The sequence below is a fragment of the Lissotriton helveticus genome, chromosome 12, assembly GCF_964261635.1.
Source record: "Lissotriton helveticus chromosome 12, aLisHel1.1, whole genome shotgun sequence".
In the NCBI taxonomy this organism is placed as follows: Eukaryota; Metazoa; Chordata; class Amphibia; order Caudata; family Salamandridae; genus Lissotriton; species Lissotriton helveticus.
This window is the reverse complement of record NC_136073.1, coordinates 725,617,909-725,639,905: the sequence shown is the minus strand read 5'-3', so window position 1 is coordinate 725,639,905 and position 21,997 is coordinate 725,617,909. Positions and strand designations below refer to the sequence as shown.

The following is a 21,997-nucleotide window of genomic DNA, read 5'->3' as shown; positions in this document are numbered from 1 at the left end:
ACACCCACAACACATGCAGATCCAGGACAAAATACCTCATTAACATTTGGAGGACTCAGCAATGCACTACATCAAATACCACAGACTGGACAAAGGTAACTCATAGTACCTCATCAACATGCAATAGGGGCAACACAACAATCTCCTTAACATTCTGCATGTGGTTTAAACACTACATCCGAACAACATGCAGGACAAAGCTAATAACCCACATTCACTATCACATCAGGTACAGGACAATGCACAACACCCACTACCACATGCAGGAGCAGGACTTACATCTCACTGGATTTAAATTAAGGATCACAAGATTACACAACTCTCATAACCATATGCTTAACAATGGCAATGCATAACTCCCCCTACCAAAGCAGGATCAGAACAATAGATGGCATGTCCCGTACAACATGCAGAAAGGGGGGCCACTGGCCCATCCAATAGAAGATGTGAAGTTAGGGTAGCGCACCACATTCACTCCTACATGCCAGGGCAATATACTTTACCTCATGTCACATGCTGGAACAGTGTAATATCCAACACTCTACATAAGATGTTGTTTACCACACCATCTACAACATGCAGGATCAAGGTAGTACAACACATCTCCAAATGAGCGGACATTATTAATGTATCAGGATTATGCAGAGAGGACCTATAGGATGAAATATAAATAGCCTTTATCACGAGTGTCATATCTAGCAGACAGCATTCACACCCTAATTCCCCTCAGGAGAGGTGAGAATATCAGCTTTAATTGTGCTGATTTGCAGATGTGAATTAAGTAGATCAGTTTTATGGCAACTGCATGTAGGGGTGATTGAAATTGTCTTGAGTTCAGTGAAGCTGAGGATTTTCCTTGTGCTTTTCTACATGGCTATCATCCAGTCTGCAGGTGTATGCCTGATAACTGCCATTTTATTTCTGGAGGTAAGAAAAGGCAGCTCTGCTCTAGGTTATTTTTTTATTAACAGTGAAGTCCAACAGTGGATGCATTTGTAAACTGGGTTTAAAAACATGCAAAGCTCTGCTTGGGACAGTTACAGGACATGGAGGCAGTGGCTTTCGGAGACACGCGCTAGCATGTTTACAATTCTAGCATGAGCACACTCACCGCTGTGGGTTGTGGATTTTGGAAATGTATTGTGTGTGAGGCAGTGGGAAACTACACACGTTTGATAGTGGTTTTGTTGGTGTGTGATGGCTGCAATTTTCCTGCTCCTATTGATTGTTGGGCAATAACTGTTATGTTTAGAGACTTCTGAAACAACACTGGTGTCTTACTGTTATGACTAATAGTAGGTGTATGGACATAAGCTTGCAGTTCATGTGGTGTGCAGATTGCTCAATTGCTAGAGGATGTATGAATGTAACTGGTATACTTGACTCTGGGTCAGGTCTAAAGTTTGGCAGATGGTACTCCATCTTATATAGTGGTAGAGGACATTACGTTTGTCACTCTAACAAACTACCATCCACCCAATTTACAAACTGCTGAACCAGTGAAGTTCTTTGTACCCTGACTGGAACCTCTGTCCCAGGTGGTTTCTGTCTACATAGGAATACATTTGGGGCTGTGGCCAGCCAGGCCAAGATGGCAGACGGGTTTTAAGGTAGCTCCCACCGACGACCCGTGACTCGAATCACCTTGCCGCCATCCGCGCCTAGGTGCCCAAATGTAACGGTCTCGGCTGGTGGCCTTTAGTGGTCTTCCTAGGTCAGGGACACCGCTAACAGCAGGAGCCTGCTTCAGCCTCTGCAGCCTAGCCATTCACTGCATACCCGACCTGTGCAGAGCATACTTAACGAGACTGGCTGAGACTTGGGCACCATGAAGTGGATAGCGGTCCAAGTTCCCCACCAGCTTTCTGCCCGCTTGGCGACAGCAGATATACACTGGGTGGGGCGGCAACGTGGGGCTGCCTCCGGCGATCTGCGCGTGAGGCGGCAGCCTTTTTTCTGCTACTGGGGTGAGTGCACTTGTATAGGGGCGGGCTGTAGAACACAAATTCCCCCCCCCCACCGCCCCCCCATCACCACTCTGCATTACTCCGCTGGAGCCCTCGCTCATCCTCCTACTCTGCCCATTGTATTTAGTGCACGAAAAACAGCAAAGTCTGGACTTAAGCAACGCAGGAGGGGGACCTCCCGGCGGTCCGGGGAACCTTCTCAGCCACACTGATGCCCGATTCCACTATTTCCACCAATGTGTAGCGCTGTACAGGCAGCATGATATCGGGGCAGCGCTGGACAACCCTTGCAGTTAGGTCATCTGGCCTCATGGAACCCGGTGTGCTATGTTGACTGTGAAGCCCTAGTTCAGGGAGTCTGCTTGCAGGGAAAGTGCAGGGTTGAGGCTCTTGCCCTAGAAACTGCCTTCTGAAGGGACTGATTGTGACCCCATTCAACAAAGTGGATTCAGGGGTGAGGCGGGTCCTCCACCATGACTGTCTTGACTGACCTACAACCAGGAGGTATCTCCAACCCGGTGGTGGGGTACACTCTGTGTGCAAATACTTTGCAGGATCTCTGGTGGAGAGGCCTACAGGGACTGTCTGGGACCAAAAGATCAGATGAGGTCTCCCCCTACCTCAACCTCTGCTCTTAAACTCTGTTGGACTGCTAATGCCACTCCATTGAACTGTGCGAAGCAGATTAAGGGCCTGGCAGGTCCGCTACACATATATACCATTGCTGAGGTCACACTAGTGTGGAGGATAGCTTTTGTGAGTGCCCGCTTGCTCAGGTGTGGAGCGAAGCCATGGGGCGTAGAGGTGGAATGGGTACGCAGCAGCAGAGCGCTCAGCCTTGTGAGGTAATGAAGGTGACTGGTGGGGATCTGCCGCCAACCGGGCCATTGACAGAGACACAGATGGATCTCAAACTTGACCAGATAGTCACCGCAATAGAAGATTTGAGGCAGGACTTATGCACTAGAGTGGATGCTGTCGTGATAGAGCTGGGGATCCTCTGCGAGGATTAGAGCAAATTAATGGAATGGGTTGCTCATACTGAACACGAGATTACAGAAATCTGCCCATCAATGAAGAAACTGGAGAGTTATGTCCACTCTGTCATTACCAGGGTCCAAGAGCTGGAGAACCGGGTGGAGGATTCCAAAGGCGCTTGCGCCGGAATAACCTTCACATAGTGGGCTTTACCAAAAGAGCGGAAGATGATGATTCGGTGAAGATCTCTGAGACCTGGCTGTCACAGGTGGTAGGTCTGAACCAACTATCCTTCCACTTTCTGATTGAGTGTGCTCACTGGGTTCCAGTGCAGCCTCCGCCGGCGGGGTCTCCTCCCAACCGATTGTAGCCCAGGTCCTGAATAACAGAGATAAAGACACTCTGCTGCAGGCTTTCAGGGTGATCTCTCCACTCCAATATGAAAATATATGAGTATTTATCTTTCTGGATTACACAATGTCAGTGCAACACCAGCGGGCCTCCTTCTTATGGGTGAAACATAAGTTGCACCAGGTGGGCCTTCGCTATACTTTGCTCTTCCCTGCCCAACTTAAAACTGATGGTCAAGAATAAGAGCAACTTCTTCAAGAAACCAGGGGATGCCTGGGACTGGGTGGAGCAGTGTCTCAATGAGGCCTCTGCCTCCTCATCACCAGTACGAGACTGACCATTATCAGGATCTTTGACACATCACAACCGGAGGTCCTGAGGCCCGGGCACCACCGACCTCCAGGTGGGCCCTACTCCGGAGTAGGCCAAGGATGAATAAGCTCAGGCCTTGTCAGCGTTGGCTGCCTTGTGGGCAGACCATAGATCACCAATGGCACATCCATATGAAAATGAGGCCTCAGGTGTGGACGCGGCTCACTCTACGAGCAGTGTGAACTCATTCATTCTTTCAATCAAAATGCCCCAAATAGCAGATGAGATTCTAGGAACGCACCAGGGGTGATGTAGCAACTCACCTCAAAAGACCTCCTATACTTTAATACAAGATTACATAGAAGTAATGGATCTCGCAACGAACATGGTACAGTTAAGTATGGCAGCCCGGATAAGGTACGGTACGGAGATACACAGGCCACAGCCATTTGTCTGCCTCCTAGACAATTCCAGTGTGCATACCCATGCACTCAGGAGCACCCCTCGTATGGGACTGTTTTTTCAATGTTTGGGCAATCAACTTTTTTGGGTTGACCTAATTGGGGAGTTATGGGTTAAACTATTTTTGTTTGTTATGTCGCTCAGCACACTCTCATACTAGTTACTGTGGGCCATCGCTACTGTAGAGCAGAGAACAGTCATAATGCAGCACTCTGTTGCTAGTTTTGGGGACTGGCTCTATTCTGGTACCACTTAGATGACCAAGATTGCTCTAATTACGTGGAATGCCCGCAGTACGGTACCTCCAGGAAAAGGCATGTAGTTCAACAGTTTATGAGACATCGAGAGGCACAAATCGCATTCTTACAGGAGACTACTGGCGGGTGGGGAGGACAAAAGTGCTGGCATGGGCATGATTTTTGTACAATGTATTCTGGCTTTTCTAGAGGTGCATTGATTTGAGTCCATCCAGGGGTTCCCTTTCATCCCCTGAGATTGACCCTGAAGGGTGGTATGTATTGGGGAAGGGGCAATTGGATGGTAGGGAAGTTCTTTTAGGAAGCATAAATGCCCCAAGGCAGCACAGTCACAATTCATCTCTCGTCTGTCCATAACGCTTATGAAGTGGGCTCACATTCTGTGGATTCCTGTTGGAGATTTCAACTGTGTCCTAGATCCAAACCTTGATCGTTCACACCCACCTCTTCCAGCATCCCCAGTGGTTGCCTCTGCAGCCCTAATCACACAATGGCAACAACACAGGTCCTTGTTGTACTGCTGGAGATCGCTCCATTCGGCCACTAGGGACTTCTACTACTACCTTCCGCATGACCTGCATGTCTGCCTTGATCGGATCTTATGTGACCCAGCCACCAGGCTGGTAGCAATAGGTGCGGAGTACTTGGGGAAGTCTTTTCTGACCATAATCACTTGCACTCACATTGGCATGGGGTGCGGTGCTTCAGCCGGTCCCCACCTGGAGTGCAGTCTGTTCTGTTGGAGGACCAGGGCGTCCGTGATACCACTGCTGAGACCCTCACCTAATACTTGTCAGAAAACTGGGGTACATCTTCTTCCAGACTAATAGATTGGGAGGCAATGAAGGTAGTTCTTCAAGGACATTGCAACCCGCAGTTGTGGGAGCCAGGGCTATTTTACAAGGAGATCTATTATGCATCAAGTCCTCCCTAACTAAATTAGAGGTGGATGCTTGTGAGGACCTCACAAAACAGAACTCGTTGACGGAGGTTCTGGACGAACATGGGCAGCTTATTGAGCAACTGTACCGTCCTGATTTGCGTGCATACCAGGCCAAGATGCACGCAGATGAAGACAAATTGGGCCTGGTTATTGCGCAGTGCTAACCCAACATTGCCTATCACCATGGTCTGGACTCCTCAGGGAACTTTGGCCAAAGACCAGGTGGGCATTTATGAGGCATTTACCGCACATTATCACGCCCTCTATGACCCTCCATTTGTGGACCGTCATGACGCCACGCACTCTTTTCTTGAATCCATCACCCTCACAGACTTGTCTCCGATGGACAGAGATTAACTCAATTCTCCAAAACATACAACACTGGGAATCAAAGCAAAGTGCCTGCACAAGTTTAAGACGTCCCTTATCTGTATTTACACAAACCCAGAGGTGCAGCGAGGGCTGGAGGCACAATTCCCTATACCTCCTCAATTCAGAACCTGAGTGACAATATACAAATTGTAAATAGTGTTTTTTATATGTACTTTTGTAGCCCTGAAGAAGTCCCTGGAAGGGACGAAACGCGTTGGCGGTTTCAAAAGTGTTTTAAAGAATGAAAAATAAAGAAAGAATTGAAATACAACATCGACTCGCCTTCGAAAAATTTCTACATTACTGACTGTACACCTCTTGATTACTGTTTATTGAGTGTGCTGGGCTAACGTATTTATTAACTCAATTCTCCCCTTACTTTGAGAAAGGTAAGGCAACCATTAGGGGAACAGCGAGCAACAAAACCCGGAAACTCGATGGGTTATTGATCACATTTTATAAGGCGTACCAACACCACTCAGCTCCTAAACTGCTAGAATTGTACCAAGATGCCCAGACGAGTTGCTGTCTCCCAGCCACACTGCATGAATCCTTGATAGTATACCTCCCAAAACCAGACAAGGACCTTTCCTCTTATTGACCGTTATGAATGCTAGGTTCAGATTATAAGATATTGAGTAAAATGATTGCATGCAGACTATATGAGCTAATTTCCCGATTGGTCCATCCGGAACAGAACGGTTTTGTGCCTGGGAGATCCATAAACTTAAACATTTGCCTACTGCACAGAGGGATGGAGTTCTCCACCGTCCAGTGGCTATATGCCGTGTGCATGGTGCATAGTGCTGGACATGAAGAAAGCTTTTGAACTGTAGATTGGGGATACCTGTTTTCAACACGAATTGCTTTTGGCATACCAGACCAACTACATGGCCTAATAAGGTTCTTATATTCCGAACTTACTGCATATGTAAAAATTGGACAATCCATCTCTCCTTCCTTTCCCATGAGTAGTGGGACATAACTGGGTGCCCGCTGTCCCCTGTGCTTTTTGCCCTAGCAATGGAGCCTTTGGCACATAGACTTTGAAGCCAGGGCCAGGCCATTTCATTGCATGATGAAATGCATGTCGTTTCATTGTACACGGATGAAGTCCTCATCTATAGTATGTGAATCTTTATTAATTAAAACACCAATAACAAAATTATTCTAAATGTAAAAAAAAATCCTTAGATTGGGCCCTGATCCCAGCTTTGATTCTGCTTTAGCAGAAATGGTGATGGGTATAAAATTAGTAAAAATGGCAATTACACAGGCCCACAGTTTATTATTGGTATTGCCCATTTTGTCACAGTACAAGGACCACCATTTGCAAATTACAGTACTAGTCCAGCCTGAACTGCCATGTTTGAATATTTAAACATGGAAATTTGCAATCAAAATTAAAAAGATCTAGGAATTAAAACCCAGGGGTGTTGCAGGGACATAAGCAATGTGGTATCTGAGTACAGGTTTTCTAGATTTGATATGTGCTGAGAACATACATGTGACTTGCAATACTTTACTCATACTTCCATTTCAGTATTCTTTTTCTATGACCATTGATTGCTACGGTGTATTTTCAGGATTCCAGAACTCAAAAATACCAACATGTCCATTTACATAAACGGCAGACTTTTTATGATCTCCTGATTAAAAGAAAATGTTAATGTTAATAGCTAAAAATGGAAGAATTAACAATTATCAGTTATAAAGTTCAGCAAACATGCAGCTTACATGTTTATATCAACACTATTCTCAGAAATAAAACATGAGACTATCCTTAGTGTCCAGGCAGTCCCACACTAGCTCCTCCTGCTTAGAATTCTTTACCAGTCACAATATTTCAGTTCTCTAGAAAGGAACTAAAATCAAAGAAACAAAATGAAATTGTTTAGAATTGCTCCCTTACCAACAGAGAGGAGACGAGGGAAGAAAGAGTGCACACTCTGAAGGATTGATGTATTCTGGAAATAGAGATGGTTGATGTTGATCCAAAAGGGGATATTGGAACCAATATAGATAAGCAGTTTTTTTTAGCAATGCTCATATGGTTTGAAACAATGTTCATACCAAATGAATAATAACATTGAAGTATGAGAAAAGCACGACAAGTGACCATTGTTTCCTTTTATCACAGGGTACAAACAGAAAGTGATGTAGCACAATGCTCATCAAATTGCAATAAACAAAATCACACTGGGGCTTCTGTTCAAAGGCTCATTATTGTTGGCGACACCACAAAAGCACCTGTAAACACCACGAGTGGGACGCTATAGGGATATATGTGTGGTGAGGATGTGTTTGCAGAGCAATTGATTGAAATTAACATATGGATTGAATACAATTTTATCAAAGAACAAAAGTGTGATCCTCCAGGGCATGATCCCAGAAAGCAGTCGAATAGAGACCCAAAGAACTAGCTAGATGTCATCTTTACATTGTATTTTTCACCTAGGCCTGTCAAAATTGCTTCAGACCCTAGGTCATAACAAAATATCCCCAGGAAATCAGGCCAGATTATTAAAAAAGGAATTCTTTAGGGAATGGGAAAACATGGCAGATCCAGCATCAGGTGACATGTTGAACTGACCCATCAGGCTTGTCTTAAAATCTAAACATTTTAGGTATGAGGATGGGCTATTAAAAAATGGCAGCAGGCAAGTGGCATAGTACCCTCTCTGCTTACCACTTCCGATGACCATGCTCCCACCTCCAGAGAGGAGGTATGATGCACATGGCCATGTTTACCACTGGCCACAGTGACACCCACTGTTCACGTTTGATCTTGGACTCACCTAGCTTCCATGAGGAACTTGTTCTTGATTTCAGGTGGAAGACAGTCCCTGCAGGTTTTCACTGCTACCGGCGTGTTGTCCGGCACTAGGCGGCCACAATACACTTCACCAAAGTTTCCCTAAAACAAAAGATTTAAAAAATGATACCCACCACCATAACCACAAGATCTTGGTGGTCACTTCAAGCTCAGCCTTCTATAACAGCACCTTCATTCATTCACCAACCTATTGCTACAACATATCAAAGACTGAACATCTATTCAAAAATCAACCACAAACTGTTATTCTGTTCTCAAACACCTCCAAATCCTTTGCAGGTTGACAGTCCTTCCATCACTTACCCTGCCTACCTGGAAGAAAGTTCCTTCAGATTTTAAAAAAGCAGCTCAATATACACATTTTTTGGGCAACTTCTCAAGCCCAACTTGTTTTCCTATCCCCACTACTAAAGTGGACACCTAGTGGCAGAAATATGCACGCTGGGATCCTCCTATAGTGAAGTCCTATAGAGTGACAGTAGAAAAGTGTGGATTGCTGCAAGGAAGAGTCATTGGGGCGATATTAATGATTAAGGGCAGGGTCCAGGAGAGGAGTCAATGAAACTCAGTCTTTGGCCTCATTAACATTACTTTTAGGAAATCTCCCTCCAATAAAATTAACAATAGCATAAGAGTAAAACAGTTCTGACTTATTTAACTGGTCAGACACACAGAATACATTTTAAATGGCTTAGGGGCTTAAAAAACTCTGCTGCTGGCTTGTGCATCCTGTAAAGCTCAGACCATAATACCAGTACGATAGCTCAGGTGAGCTCCTAGGACTACAATCTTTGTAAATCCAGAAAATCTTGGGGTACAACACTGGGAAAATATCTCAGGTGGTTAATGCACTTGCCAAAAAGATCAGTATGTGACAAGGAACAGGCTTATATCATCATAATATAACGTATGCAGTTAATTTCTCTATTGCAGAGTATTACGTGTAATCTGTAGGACACAGAATTGTATTCTATGTAAGCTAGCTCAATTAGATTTAGCTGTGGGGATGCTTTTGTAAACAGTAGATCACAAGTTCCAACCATGTCAGGAGAATCGTTTTTGTGCCTCCTCACCAATTTTCCTCCCAGCATGCCACTAGTCCCCCTCCAATTAGACCTTGGTCCTGTTCACTCACATACAGAGTTAAACTCAGGCCCCTGCTGTACTGGAGATGAATCTGGTCCTCTGAAGAATTGGTGCCCTTTCATTTTGCCCTTGAAAAAATCCACAAGCCACAAGAGCCCAGGGGGCCGGTGGGATAACATGGTAAGGCTAAATCAAATGGCAACAAAAATTGGGTGTGTGAACCTTTGGGATCATCCTGAGCCTGAAAGCAGTGTCTCTAAGCTCGCACTCTAGGGGATGTACCGGAACGCTGTGGATGGAAGGCTCCACAGATCTGGGAGGGCGGGTACTCTGACTGCAGCCTTTTTGGAATTGAAGGATGCGGACTGCTTGAAATCCTACATGGGCCTCATTGAGCCCCTGCTCGCTAGGGATGTTGCCGATTCACACCTTTTACTGGGAAGTGGCATCGCCCCTTTTCCAAAGCAGATATAAATTGCCCATTTTCCACTGAGACCAGGGTATGTGTATTGATCACGTATTATTCTTCCATCTGCAATATCATGCTTACAGGAGGGCATGCTTGTCTTTGTGTCACAACCTCGGCATTAGGGACTTCAGAATTTCATCTAGGATACTCTAGTCCAATCCCTCCCAATTGATTGTTTTCACTGTCTACTGCTTTTTACTCTCAATGTGGAAATGTTGACTGAAAAGTACTGTCCTTGGTACCACCACCCTTCAAACCTAAGGGAATTGTTTTTAACCCCAGTTAGCATGTTATTGTTGATAATTAAGCTCTGCTTGGAAAATGATTTTTTTATCTTCAACAATGACTTGTTCCACCAGGTCAGAGTAACAGTGATGGGCACCTGCTTTGCCCCCAACTATGCTAATTTCCATATGGGCAGCTGGAAAGATCAGGTGGTCCAGACAGAACATCATGATGATTGGATGGAACACAATGTTTTGGTGTAGGTTTACCAATGACATCTTTGTAGTCTGGAAGTCACAGAGGAAAGTGCTAACATGTTTAATGAAAAAATTGGGAAGAATGATCTTAATCTTCATTTCACAAGCACGATAAGCAGCACTGAAACCAATTTTCTTGATCTAACTGCATATGTAAAGAACAATAAACCAGAAACCAAGCTAGGAAACCTACATCAGGTAACACATTAATGCACGCATCAATAAATCAATGGATTTGTAGAGCGCTGTTCATCACCCATGAGGGTATCCAGTCACGGGGGGGGTTGTTGCTGCTGGGAGTGGTCTTTACGCCGTTTCCTGCAGGGTGGGATTGATCTGGAGATGGAGGTCCAGATCTTGGCGGCCAGGTAGAAGGCCCGGCTGCTGCTCCTGCTTCGGTGGAAACAGGGAGTTTGGGAAAGGGAGGCATAGTGCAGTTGTCTGAAGGGTTGGTGAAGGTAAGATAGGCTGCTCCTATGTTGTGCAGGGCTTTGGAGGCATTGTTTAGCATCTTGAACTGGCACCTTTTGTGGGAAGGGAGCCAGTGTAGAGTTCTAAGATGAGGGGTGATGTGGGCCCTCCTCTGGAGGTCGTGGAGAAGCCTTGCTACTGTGTTCTGAATGGTCTGAAGTCAGCTGAGCAGCTGTGTGGTGATAGCCAGGTATAGGGTGTTGCCCTAGTCCAGGCAGCTGGTGATGAGGGCCTGGGTGATGGGGCATCTAGTGCTGATAGGATCTGCTTGACGTTTTCCAGAGTATGCAGAGGGAGAGGAAGCAGGCAGAGGACACTGTGTTATTCTGTTTCCTCATGATGAGCTTGCTGTTGAGTAGGATGCTGAGGTTCCTTGCAAGTTCTGTGGGTGTGGGTGCAGGACCCAGTTATGCTGGCCACCAGGAGTCAACCCACAGGGATGAGTTTCTCCCAAAGATGAGTACCTCTGTTTTGCCGGTGTTGAGTTTCAGGTAATTGTTTTGCATCCAGCTGGCTGCACTGGTCATGCAGATGTGGAATCTAGCTTTGGCGTTTGTGGGGTTCGCTGAAAAGGACAGCAAGAGTTAGGTGTCGTCAGCGTATAGTATGATGTTCATAGCAAAGGGTCCAACCAGGGTGGCTAGCAGGGGCATGTATGTTTTGAACAGCATGGGACTGAGAGAGAACCCTTGGGGAATGCCGCAGATTATGTTTTTGGGGCCGGAGGTGTGGGCTGGAAGGCAAACCCTCAGGGTACTTCCGGTGAGAAAGGATGGGATCCATTCAAGGGCATTCCCTTGGATCCCCATCTTTCCAGATTTTATCTGCAGAATTTGATAAAGAGCATTCCCTATGGTGAGAGTCTGCAAATCAGGAAAAACTGTAGCAAGAAAGTTGAGGAAGGTAAAGCTCTAGAAGACCTGACGAGAAGATTTCAGGATTGGGGTTTTTCACAGACTTGTACTGAGGAAGCAAAGAGAAAAGCTAAAGTGAAATCAAGACAGCATCTTTTGTTTAAAAGCTAAAAGAAAAAGATTGATCCCCGCTTTAGACTAGTCACTACTTTTAATAAACAAGAAGGGGCAGTGCAGACTGAAGTATTTGCACTTGATAAGGAATGATCCAGTAATCTGCAAGGTTGCCGAACTCAGGCCAGTGTTACTTTCAGAAAAGCAAAATCCATGAGGGATGATTTAGTGAAAAGTAGCCCTGAGAGTAACAGACAAAAGAAAAACGGGTTTGGAGAAAGTCGAGCTTTTAGGAAGTGTGGCAAATGTAAGGCCTGCCAACATGGGAAAAATGTTAAGGAATTTAAATCACCACTACTTAAGACTAAAAAGCGCATAAGAGGCTATTTTCATTGCAAGACCGACCAGGCAGTTTACATTCTGCAATGTCCCTGTGGATTACTGTACGTGGGAAGCACCAAGCTATGCGTCCATAAGAGGATCCTCTCTAACACATAAGGGCTACAAAGAACACACATAGAACATACCCATTAGCCCGCCACTTTGAAGAAAAACATTTGAGTGATGTGCAAGGAATGATGTACTTTGTAGTAGATTCAATAGCTTTAATTATTAGAGAAGGCTATAGGAAGAAATTGTTAAAGCAAGTGGAGTCCTGGTGCATTATTGAGCTGAATACTAAAATCCCATGTGGATAAATATGGAAGAGGATTCGCATACACATTTGTAGCTATGCTATAAATCTTTCTTATCACAAGTAGAGGCAATTTCAGCATTTTAACATTTTAAACCACTATTATTTTAGTACACAGCCTTTTAGTTAACACATGAGGATGGTAGTTACACATAGATACTGGAACAGGGTTTTGCTTTTATGTAGAATGTTGAATGTATGTTCAGTCATTACAATAGAAATCTATAATAGCATGCAGGAGCAGAGCCGGCCCATCAGGGCTTTATGAACATCTACAGGGATGAGGCCACAAAGATAATGACTTAATATTTATATTGAGTTATTAGTGTTAATTATTATTGCCCACTTGGGCTAAATTTCATTTAATTTTAGCCATAAATCATAAGGAAGGTCTGCTTCATATGTTTTATAATGCCAGCAGTTTAGACTACTACTATTGTGTGGTAGTAGAGTTTGCCCACTAGGTCTACATGAGTGTTCATAGAAATGAATCTGCAAGTGCACTATTACGGAAAGAGAAAACAATATATATAAGGCACAACAGGCATTGATCACTGGGGTTTTATTCAAAACGATGATGTTATGTTTTCAACAGTAGGCCTGTCCTTATAAAATACTGTGGCATTTTATACTGAGAATTCTCCTTTTATACAATTTTAAGAGGAATATTTATGTAATATTATAATGCAACCCCTTATTGTTTAATGAATTGGTTCTTTTTAGTTATATTGTGCAGAGAACATAAATAATGATTTGACTGCCGCAATTGTGCAGTAAGCGATATAGCGACAAGCCTGTTTTCAGTGGTTATTATAATGTCACACGATATGTGATGTAAACATAAGAACAGCATGGTGCCTCACTGCTTGTGGTCTTAGCTGCGGAGCATTCGAAATGCACCAGGGTAGAAAGAGAGCACTTTATTAAAGAAGCTGATTTGTGCAATACCCTGAGTGCTGACTTTCCTTGCATGAGGAGGAACGAGGTACTGGGCATATGTATCACGGATTTGCTGATTCCGCTTTTGTCCTCACGCCCTTCGATCAGGAGCACGGGGGCGGCCAGCAGTGTCAGAGGACATATAAGTTAAGACCTGACTTTAAAAAGGTAAATGTAAGCATACACACTTACTATTTCTCTACACAACTGCCTTGTACTTACACTGCCCAGCAATTCTCCGAGGACTACATCATTATGGTCAAGAACCCATTTCGCCTGCAAAAGAGAAAAAGTGTGTGGTTAAAGGGCCATGCATAATGTGCTGGGAAGCATGTCTTTAAGGCAGCCTGAGTCTACATATTTGAACATCCAATCACAGTACATGATGTGGCAGTTCTCAAAACATACCGCGTAATACTAGGCGTGCAGTGAAATATGATTTAGAATATGACACCATTGGACTACCAACAGGACGCCATCATTTTTATTCCTCAAAAGCCTTGGATTCTCTACCCCTTTTGTGCACTCCAAAGTAAGAGGTACTCTGTTGTCACTCCTTGGCTACCCCAGGTCTAGGTGGAAATTGCGTGGAGGTAGGTTGCACGGAGAACAAAAAACACCCAGACTTTTCTACCCTAAAGTACTATTAATCACACAGGTGCATTGTTGAGGCTGTCTCAAATTGTACAGCCATTGTCTTTATATGCCCTATATTCTCCATTTTTTCATGGTCCCATGCATGCTGGCTGTCCAAATTTTGTTGGGGCGAAATGGTAGAGGAGGGAGCGTCTGTGAGATATAGATGTGGCTCAATGTATCATGAAGGTCTGGGTGAGCTGCTCATTTTACCTAATTAGGAATGGAAACTTGTAGGTGAAAGATGGCCCAATTCTGCGGGATGTGGTTATGCAGGAGAGGTTCGCAGCCAGGTAGAGGGACGGAATTTAATGGACATCAGTTCGCTCCACAATTGACAATTTCAGAGGCTTTTCCATTCTTTCAGATCTATCCCATCATCTAATCTGAAATCTTTGACTAGATGTTTCCGATGTTAAAGCAAAACAAGGTGTAAGGTCATTTGCTTGTCTGTGTCAAAGTTTAGTTTTGCCATCAAGTTTCTCTATGTAAGTACATTACGGTGTTTTTTGTATTGAACCTAACCAGAGAACGCCTGTTAGTTGCTGAGCTCCTCCCATCACAACTGACGCATCTCTCATTTCAACCCTGAATTTTGATCACTCAGTTGGCAACTGCACACAACATTGCCTTTTCATGTAGCTTCTCACATGCATTGGTGGCTGGATGTGCAGAAATGACACAAAGGCAAATTACCATTTGCTTAATCAACTAGGAAAGCATTTCTATATTCTTTTAAGACTCCATGACAATTGCAGCATGCCGAAAATGTACCCACTTTCCAACATTCAAATGCAGGATGTCAGCAAATCTATTTGTTGCTAAATAATCCCAAATAACATATATTTGATTGTAGGCAACATCAAATAAGTTCCATTTGTCCAAAACTATTCTTTAGTATTTGGATCAAAAAGGTGTTCCATATCGGTATGTTAATTGGTTGAACATTTGAGATGTCATCAGTGATGTCACTGACCATGTCATGAATGATGTAATATGTGACATCATCAGCAGTGGATTGCGGGTGCGCGAAATATAGTTAGTACAACTAACTATATAGGAGCAATTTCAATGGTTTTTTAAAATGCTAATTCCTAATTATATAAGGCCTGAAACCTATGGTTTTTTCAGTGAATTTCAAAGGTTTTTAATATGCTAATTCCTAACTATATAAGGCCTGAAACCTATGGTTTTTTCAGTGAATTTGCAAGGTTTTTTAAATGCTAATTCCTAACTATATCAGGCTTGAAACCTATGGTTTTTTTCAATAAATTTCAAAGGTTTTCTAAATGCTAATTCTATTAGCGGATAACTTTAAATATGTTAATATCCTTGTGGGACCACCTGATCAGCCGTAGGGGGTGAGGGTGTTTCTACCCTTCCCCCTTTTTGCATTCTACACGTTTGTTTTTCTGCTTCTTTTGTGCCTCGGTCTACCGAGCACAAGATGGCTGCCCAAACTTCCTGGTTTAGAGTGTTCACAACCAATCAATGCAGCCCATGCTCGGAAAGGTCTGCGCGCACTCCTGATTGGCTGGCAGTCGTCTGTCAACATTCCAAACTGTCCAAACCAAGAAGTGTTGGCCATCACCTTCTTTCTCAGGAGAACTGAGGCACAAGACAGCCCAAAACAAGAGTGGAAAATGCGAAAATGGGGCAGGGTAGAGATCCCCTGACCCCCTAGCTCTTCTCAGGGGGTCCCAGAATCACCACCAGGGCAAAAATGTTTTTTTATTTTTTTTCGAAAAATCGCGGGTTTTTTCTGGCCCATGGGGTTCTTCTGGGACCCCCTGAGAAGGGCTAGATGTCCTATGGATAATTGCATGTTGAAAAACACGTTTTGAGACCCCCTTTTTCACTGTTTTCCCCTGTTGTACGCTCAGGGTACACGTACCTGTAAACGCCCATGTACGCGCACCCTGAGGTTACTCCGCGAAATTTAAAAAAACTAATTTAAAAAAAATGTGCCCTTCGTGGTCCTTCTAGGCCCCCCTGAGAAAACCTAGGGGGTCAGGGGGTCTCTACCCTGCCCCCTTTCAACGTTTTCCCCTTTTATTTTTCACCTCTTGTGTCTCGGTTCTACCGAGACACAAAATGGCGGACTCTCCGGACTGTTTCGAATGTTGACAGACACCCGAGAGCCAATCAGCTTTCCACTCGCGCACTTCCGTGGCGCGCTACCCTTGTACGCATACCGGTAAGCGCTCGAAGCGCGCATATAGATATATATGTGTTTTTGAAGTTAATTTTCATAAAAACCACTGGAGCGATTTTAACCAAATATAGAAAAGGCACTTCTGCGTACCAGTCCCTACAATTTTGCAAAGTTTGGTGTAACTCCATTCAGCGGTTCGGGCTGTAGCCGTGTCTGAACGTCCTATGGAAATTAACATGGGGAAAACACGTTTTGGGACCCCCTTTTTTCTCGGCCCCCGCATAACGAATCCCCCCGAAACTTCCATGGAAGGAGTGGAGCGGAGCTGGCCTAAATTTTGGAAAATTACACGCAAATTCCTCAACCGGCGCCAAAGTTATTCCCAATGGAATGTTGTGGATTTCCTATGGAAACTATGTCCTAACTATATATACCTACTGGCGATAGCCAGTAGGTAATATATATATATATTACCTACTGGCGATAGCCAGTAGGTATATATATAGTTAGGATTGTTTTCCATAGGGAAATCGCAACATTCTATTGGGAATAACTTTGGCGCCGGTTGAGGAATCTTCCTGAAATGTTCCTTAACTTTGCCTCGTGGCGCTCCGCTCCTTCCCTGATAGTTTGGGGGGGATTCGTCAAGCGGGGACTGAGATAAAAGGGGGGTCCCAAAACGTGTTTTCCCCATGTTAATTTCCATAGGACGGTTGGACTCACTTTTAGCCCGAACGGCTGAATGGTTTTCCACCAAACTTGGCAAAATTGTAGGGACTGGTAGCCCGATGTGCCTTTGCTATGTCTCAAGATATGTGCTCCAGTGGTTTTTACGAAAATTAACTTTGAAAAAATATATATTGGGCTACATTGGGCTATATATATGTTAGATCCCAAATGTAGCCCAATGTAGCCCAATGTAGCCCAAAGATGGCCACCAGAGACAAAAAAAACAAATGTAGCCCAAATATCAGCCAGATGTAGCCCAACTATAGCCCAATGACAGAATGTCCCAGAGTGTTCTAAAGAACAACTAGAGCGCTAACAGTCTTACTTATGACAAAAGTATGGCACACCTGAAGTCATCTTGATTGGAATAAAGTGTTAACACTTAAAACATTTAATTTTCAAAGGAACAAAATTAGGGGGTTCATTTTGCCATAGAAATTATGATTAGTGCTGAAGAAAAAAAAATTAGGGCACATTTTGAGTGACTTATCAAATCCTCTTATATTTCATTAAAAAAATTCTGATATGCAGTCTCCCAAGATGGCCACCAGAGACAAAAGAGCCCAAATGTAGCCCAAATATCAGCCAGATGTAGCCCAACTATAGCCCAATGACAGAATGTCCCAGAGTGTTCTAAAGAACAACTAGAACGCTAACAGTCTTACTTATGACAAAAGTATGGCACACCTGAAGTCATCTTGATTGGAATGATTGGAATAAAGTGGTAACACTTAATGCATTTAATTTGAAAAGGAACAAAATGAGGGGTTTCATTTTGCCATAGAAATTATATATATATATATATTCACTGAAAAAACCATAGGTTACACACCAGTTATAGTTAGGAATTAGCATTTAAAAAAAGTTTGAAATTCACTGAAAAAACCATTGGTTTCACACCAGTTATAGTTAGCTGGAAATTTTACTCGCATAAAACCATTGAAATTCCCACGTTATAGTTAGTTGGACTCACTATAACTTGCACGTCTGCAATGCACTGCTGATGACGTCACATATTACATCACTCATGCATATATTTAAATATTTAAACATTACTCGCTAATATATGTATTCACTAAGATACACTTAATAAGCCAGTTAACCAATCAATTTTTTTTTAAAAACACTGAAAAAACCATAGGTTTCAGTCCTTATATAGTTAGGAATTAGCATTTAAAAAACCTTTGAAATTCACTGAAAAAACCATAGGTTTCAGGCCTTATATAGTTAGGAATTAGCATTTAAAAAACCTTTGAAATTCACTGAAAAAACCATAGGTTTCAGGCCTTATATAGTTAGGAATCAGCATTTAAAAAACCTTTGAAATTCACTGAAAAAAACATAGGTTTCAGGCCTTATATAGTTAGGAATTAGCATTTAAAAAAACCTTTGAAATTCACTGAAAAAAACATAGGTTTCAGGAGTTATATAGTTAGGAATTAGTTTTTAAAAAACCTTTGAAATCCACTCAAAAAACTATAAGTTTTAGTGGTGTTATAGTTAGCTGGACATTTTACTCATACAAAACCAATGAAATTGCGCCTATATAGTTAGTTGTACTAACTATATTTCGCGCACCCGCAATCCACTGCTGATGATGTCACATATTAGATCATTCATGACATGGGTCAGTGACATCACTGATGACATCTCAAATGACATCACTGATGACATCACTGATGACATCATCCACGTGACAATCACATACACCTTTTCATACACTATTACAATTTTTCATCACTCTTTGTAAAATACAGAGTATCATATTTAAATCCATTGTCACAGCAATACAAGTATCTAAAAATCCACTCAGTGATTCATAGATGTCCACACACATCTAATCACTTACCTATGGATTCACTCATACATGCTGTCAATGAACAATAGAACACTATCAAAAATACTTATACATCTATATCGACATTAAACAACAGCACGCATCCTTTTCACATATGAAGTCATCCTACTCACTTATGCAAACAATGGATCATACTTACATATTTACTTAGCAAAACACTTATACAAACACCACTTCTTCTATTCATTTAGATAGTAAGTCATACTTAGTGAATTATAAAATAATTATTACAAGTATACAGTTATCCATACAGTCACTCACACAATCATTGTGTCTTATGTATACTTATTTATATACAACAACTGACACATACACTGCCTTTTATTTTTCTAGTTTGTTGGACCTGTACCTTTGAGAAATGTATTTGCTCATCACCACACCCATAAAGAGATTCCCTCACCCAAACTGTTAGAACATGTAGTTTTAACTTCATATATCTACTGAATCAACTATTCACACATCTTTGGACAGTCACACACCCCCCACCGAACCACACACACTTTCACACTCCCATACAAATACTCAGTTAACTAATCAATAACTAATGTAGACTTTCACATAGCTAGTAACCAACTGTAGAATCAGTTTACACAACAACTGACAAAGTGATACAGATATTCACACAGTTTAGTCACTATCCACTATATTTAGTGAGACATTATAAATTGGTCAAGTAACCAGTCAATTACACTGCTACTAAATCCTCCATCCAAATATTTATTTATATATATCCACTCATTCTTCAATGTAAATTGCTATATATATATAATGCATATTTAAATAACGAAGCAAACCACATTCACTGGATGATGTCATCAGTGATGTCATCAGTGATGTCATTTGAGATGTCATCAGTGATGTCACTGACCATGTCATGAATGATCTAATATGTGACATCATCAGCAGTGGATTGCGGGTGCGCGAAATATAGTTAGTACAACTAACTATATAGGAGCAATTTCATTGGTTTTGTATGAGTAAAATGTCCAGCTAACTATAACACCACTAAAACTTATAGTTTTTTGAGTGAAGGTTTTTTTAAAACGAATTCCTAACTATATAACTCCTGAAACCTATGTTTTTTTCAGTGAATATATATATATATATATATATATATATATATCCTCGCTCTCTGCCCCAAAAGCGTGGCACTCTTGCAAACGGGTGCAGTCCAAGCGCGTCGGAGCCTCGCGCTCTATGTATCAAAGCTCAATCCCTCCCGGTCCCGGGTGAGAAAATAAGGACAGCACACACGGGGATCTTTTGATTCCAAACAGCAACTTTTACTCGCACAGACGCGTTTCGGAAGCTGCGCTTCCTTTCTCAATGTTGTTACATCGCAACGCGCGCCAGGGCGCCATTTTATTTCAAAAAACATACACAGGTTAGAGTATGGGGCATAGAGAGAGGACTGACGTGCGAGCGCCATATTGCTAGTACATAAAATCACAGTACTATTTTGATATTGTATCAAATTGAACATAATAGCAGATCTAAAATTAGAACATGCATATTGCGCAAACAATGAGAAACCTCATTCTCAATCAACGCCGTGGATCGGCAAGTAACCTCTCGTGTTGTTACAAGCGGGCAGGAAATAAGATTTTGCCGTGGATCGGCCTATGGCAACCATTTTATTGGTTGCCATTTTCTTTCCCTAAGCCCAATTAATTCAAACTGTACCCCAAAGAATATCCCGTGTCATTCATTGGAATAATTAAAAAATCACTGTATAATTAACAAAATTTCATAGAATCCACAAATATTCGTACATCAAGCATTATTTCATCAATAGGACTCATCAATTACTCCAATAATTGTACCTCATCAAAAGCAAAAAGTAAAAAATCACAGCAAATCACAAATTACAGATTTCATTGTGTGACCAGACAAATCCTGCCTTCAGTTGTTGTTTTCTATCGTTTAACTGCCCAGATGTACTGCTAGTTCTTCTCCGCAGTTAAGTCCCTCAGGGGTCTTAGTCTGACAGTCTATGATTTGTCGAGATTCTAATCTGCGGAGCTTCTGTAGCTTGTCACCTCCCCTGATATTGTCGGAAATTGCATCCAAACAATAGTATTGCAGAAGACTTCTGTCGCTGTTATGTTTAATTGAAAAATGTCTAGCGACAGGATATGAGAAGTCCTTATTAACTATGGCCCTCATATGTTCTACAATACGCAATTTGACAGGATTGATGGTGCTCCCTATGTATTTGAGCCCACATGGACATTTCAGGCAGTAAACAGCAAACGGCGTGCTACATGTTAGAAACTGGTTAATCTTCTTTTGTCTACACCCTACTATCTCATATGTGTAAACCCTTTTGCTATTGGCACAGGCCTTGCCGCGCCCACAGGGGAAAAAAACCTTTAGCATCTTTTAACTTTCCTGTCTTTGTTGGAATCGGTTTCAAGTGGCTCTGTACCAAAATATCTCTCAGAGAGCGAGCTCTCTTGAAAGTAATTAGAGGGTTCTCAGGTACGTCATTCCCTATGATATTATCATTTTTCAGAATATGCCAATGTCTCTTCAGAATAATTCTGAGTTGTTGGCAGTTCTGAGAATAGGGAGTGATCATCCTGAATTTCTCTATGTTGGTCATGGGTTTATGTTTTTTGGAAAATAGAGTGCTTCTCAAGGGCATCCTGACTCTATCTAGAGTGTTCTGCAATAGTGTCCTATTGTACCCCCTTGCTTTGAATCTCTCGATGCTCTCCTTGGCTGCGAGCTCAAAGTCCTCATTTGTTGAACAATTACGTTTCAACCGTAATAACTCGCCATAGGGTATGCTTTTGACGAGTTTCTGGGGATGGTTACTAGACGCATGAAGCGTACTATTTCCCGCTGTGGGCTTTCTATAAAGGGAGGTTTTGATCTTATTATCCATCACCTCCACTTTAAGATCTAGATATACTGCTGCAGTGGTGCTGACCTGGCCAGTGAAAATCAGGTTACAATTGTTGTCATTCAGCACTGTGATATATTGTTGAGCTGTCTCAACTGAGCCATTCCATACTATGCAGAGATCG

The 21,997-nt window shown here is 42.6% G+C and overlaps 1 protein-coding gene across 1 annotated transcript in view; it reads right to left on the bottom strand.

The window, feature by feature from the left end:
* LOC144798113 (tyrosine-protein kinase Fer-like) overlaps positions 1-21,997 on the bottom strand; it is a 138,367-nt gene that overhangs the window by 56,736 nt on the left and 59,634 nt on the right. The window contains exons 5-6 of the mRNA XM_078668872.1: positions 13,810-13,863; positions 8,441-8,559 (exon numbers count right to left, since the gene is read on the bottom strand). Coding sequence (XP_078524998.1) covers positions 8,441-8,559; positions 13,810-13,863 — 173 coding nt within the window. The remainder of the gene's footprint in view (positions 1-8,440; positions 8,560-13,809; positions 13,864-21,997) is intronic.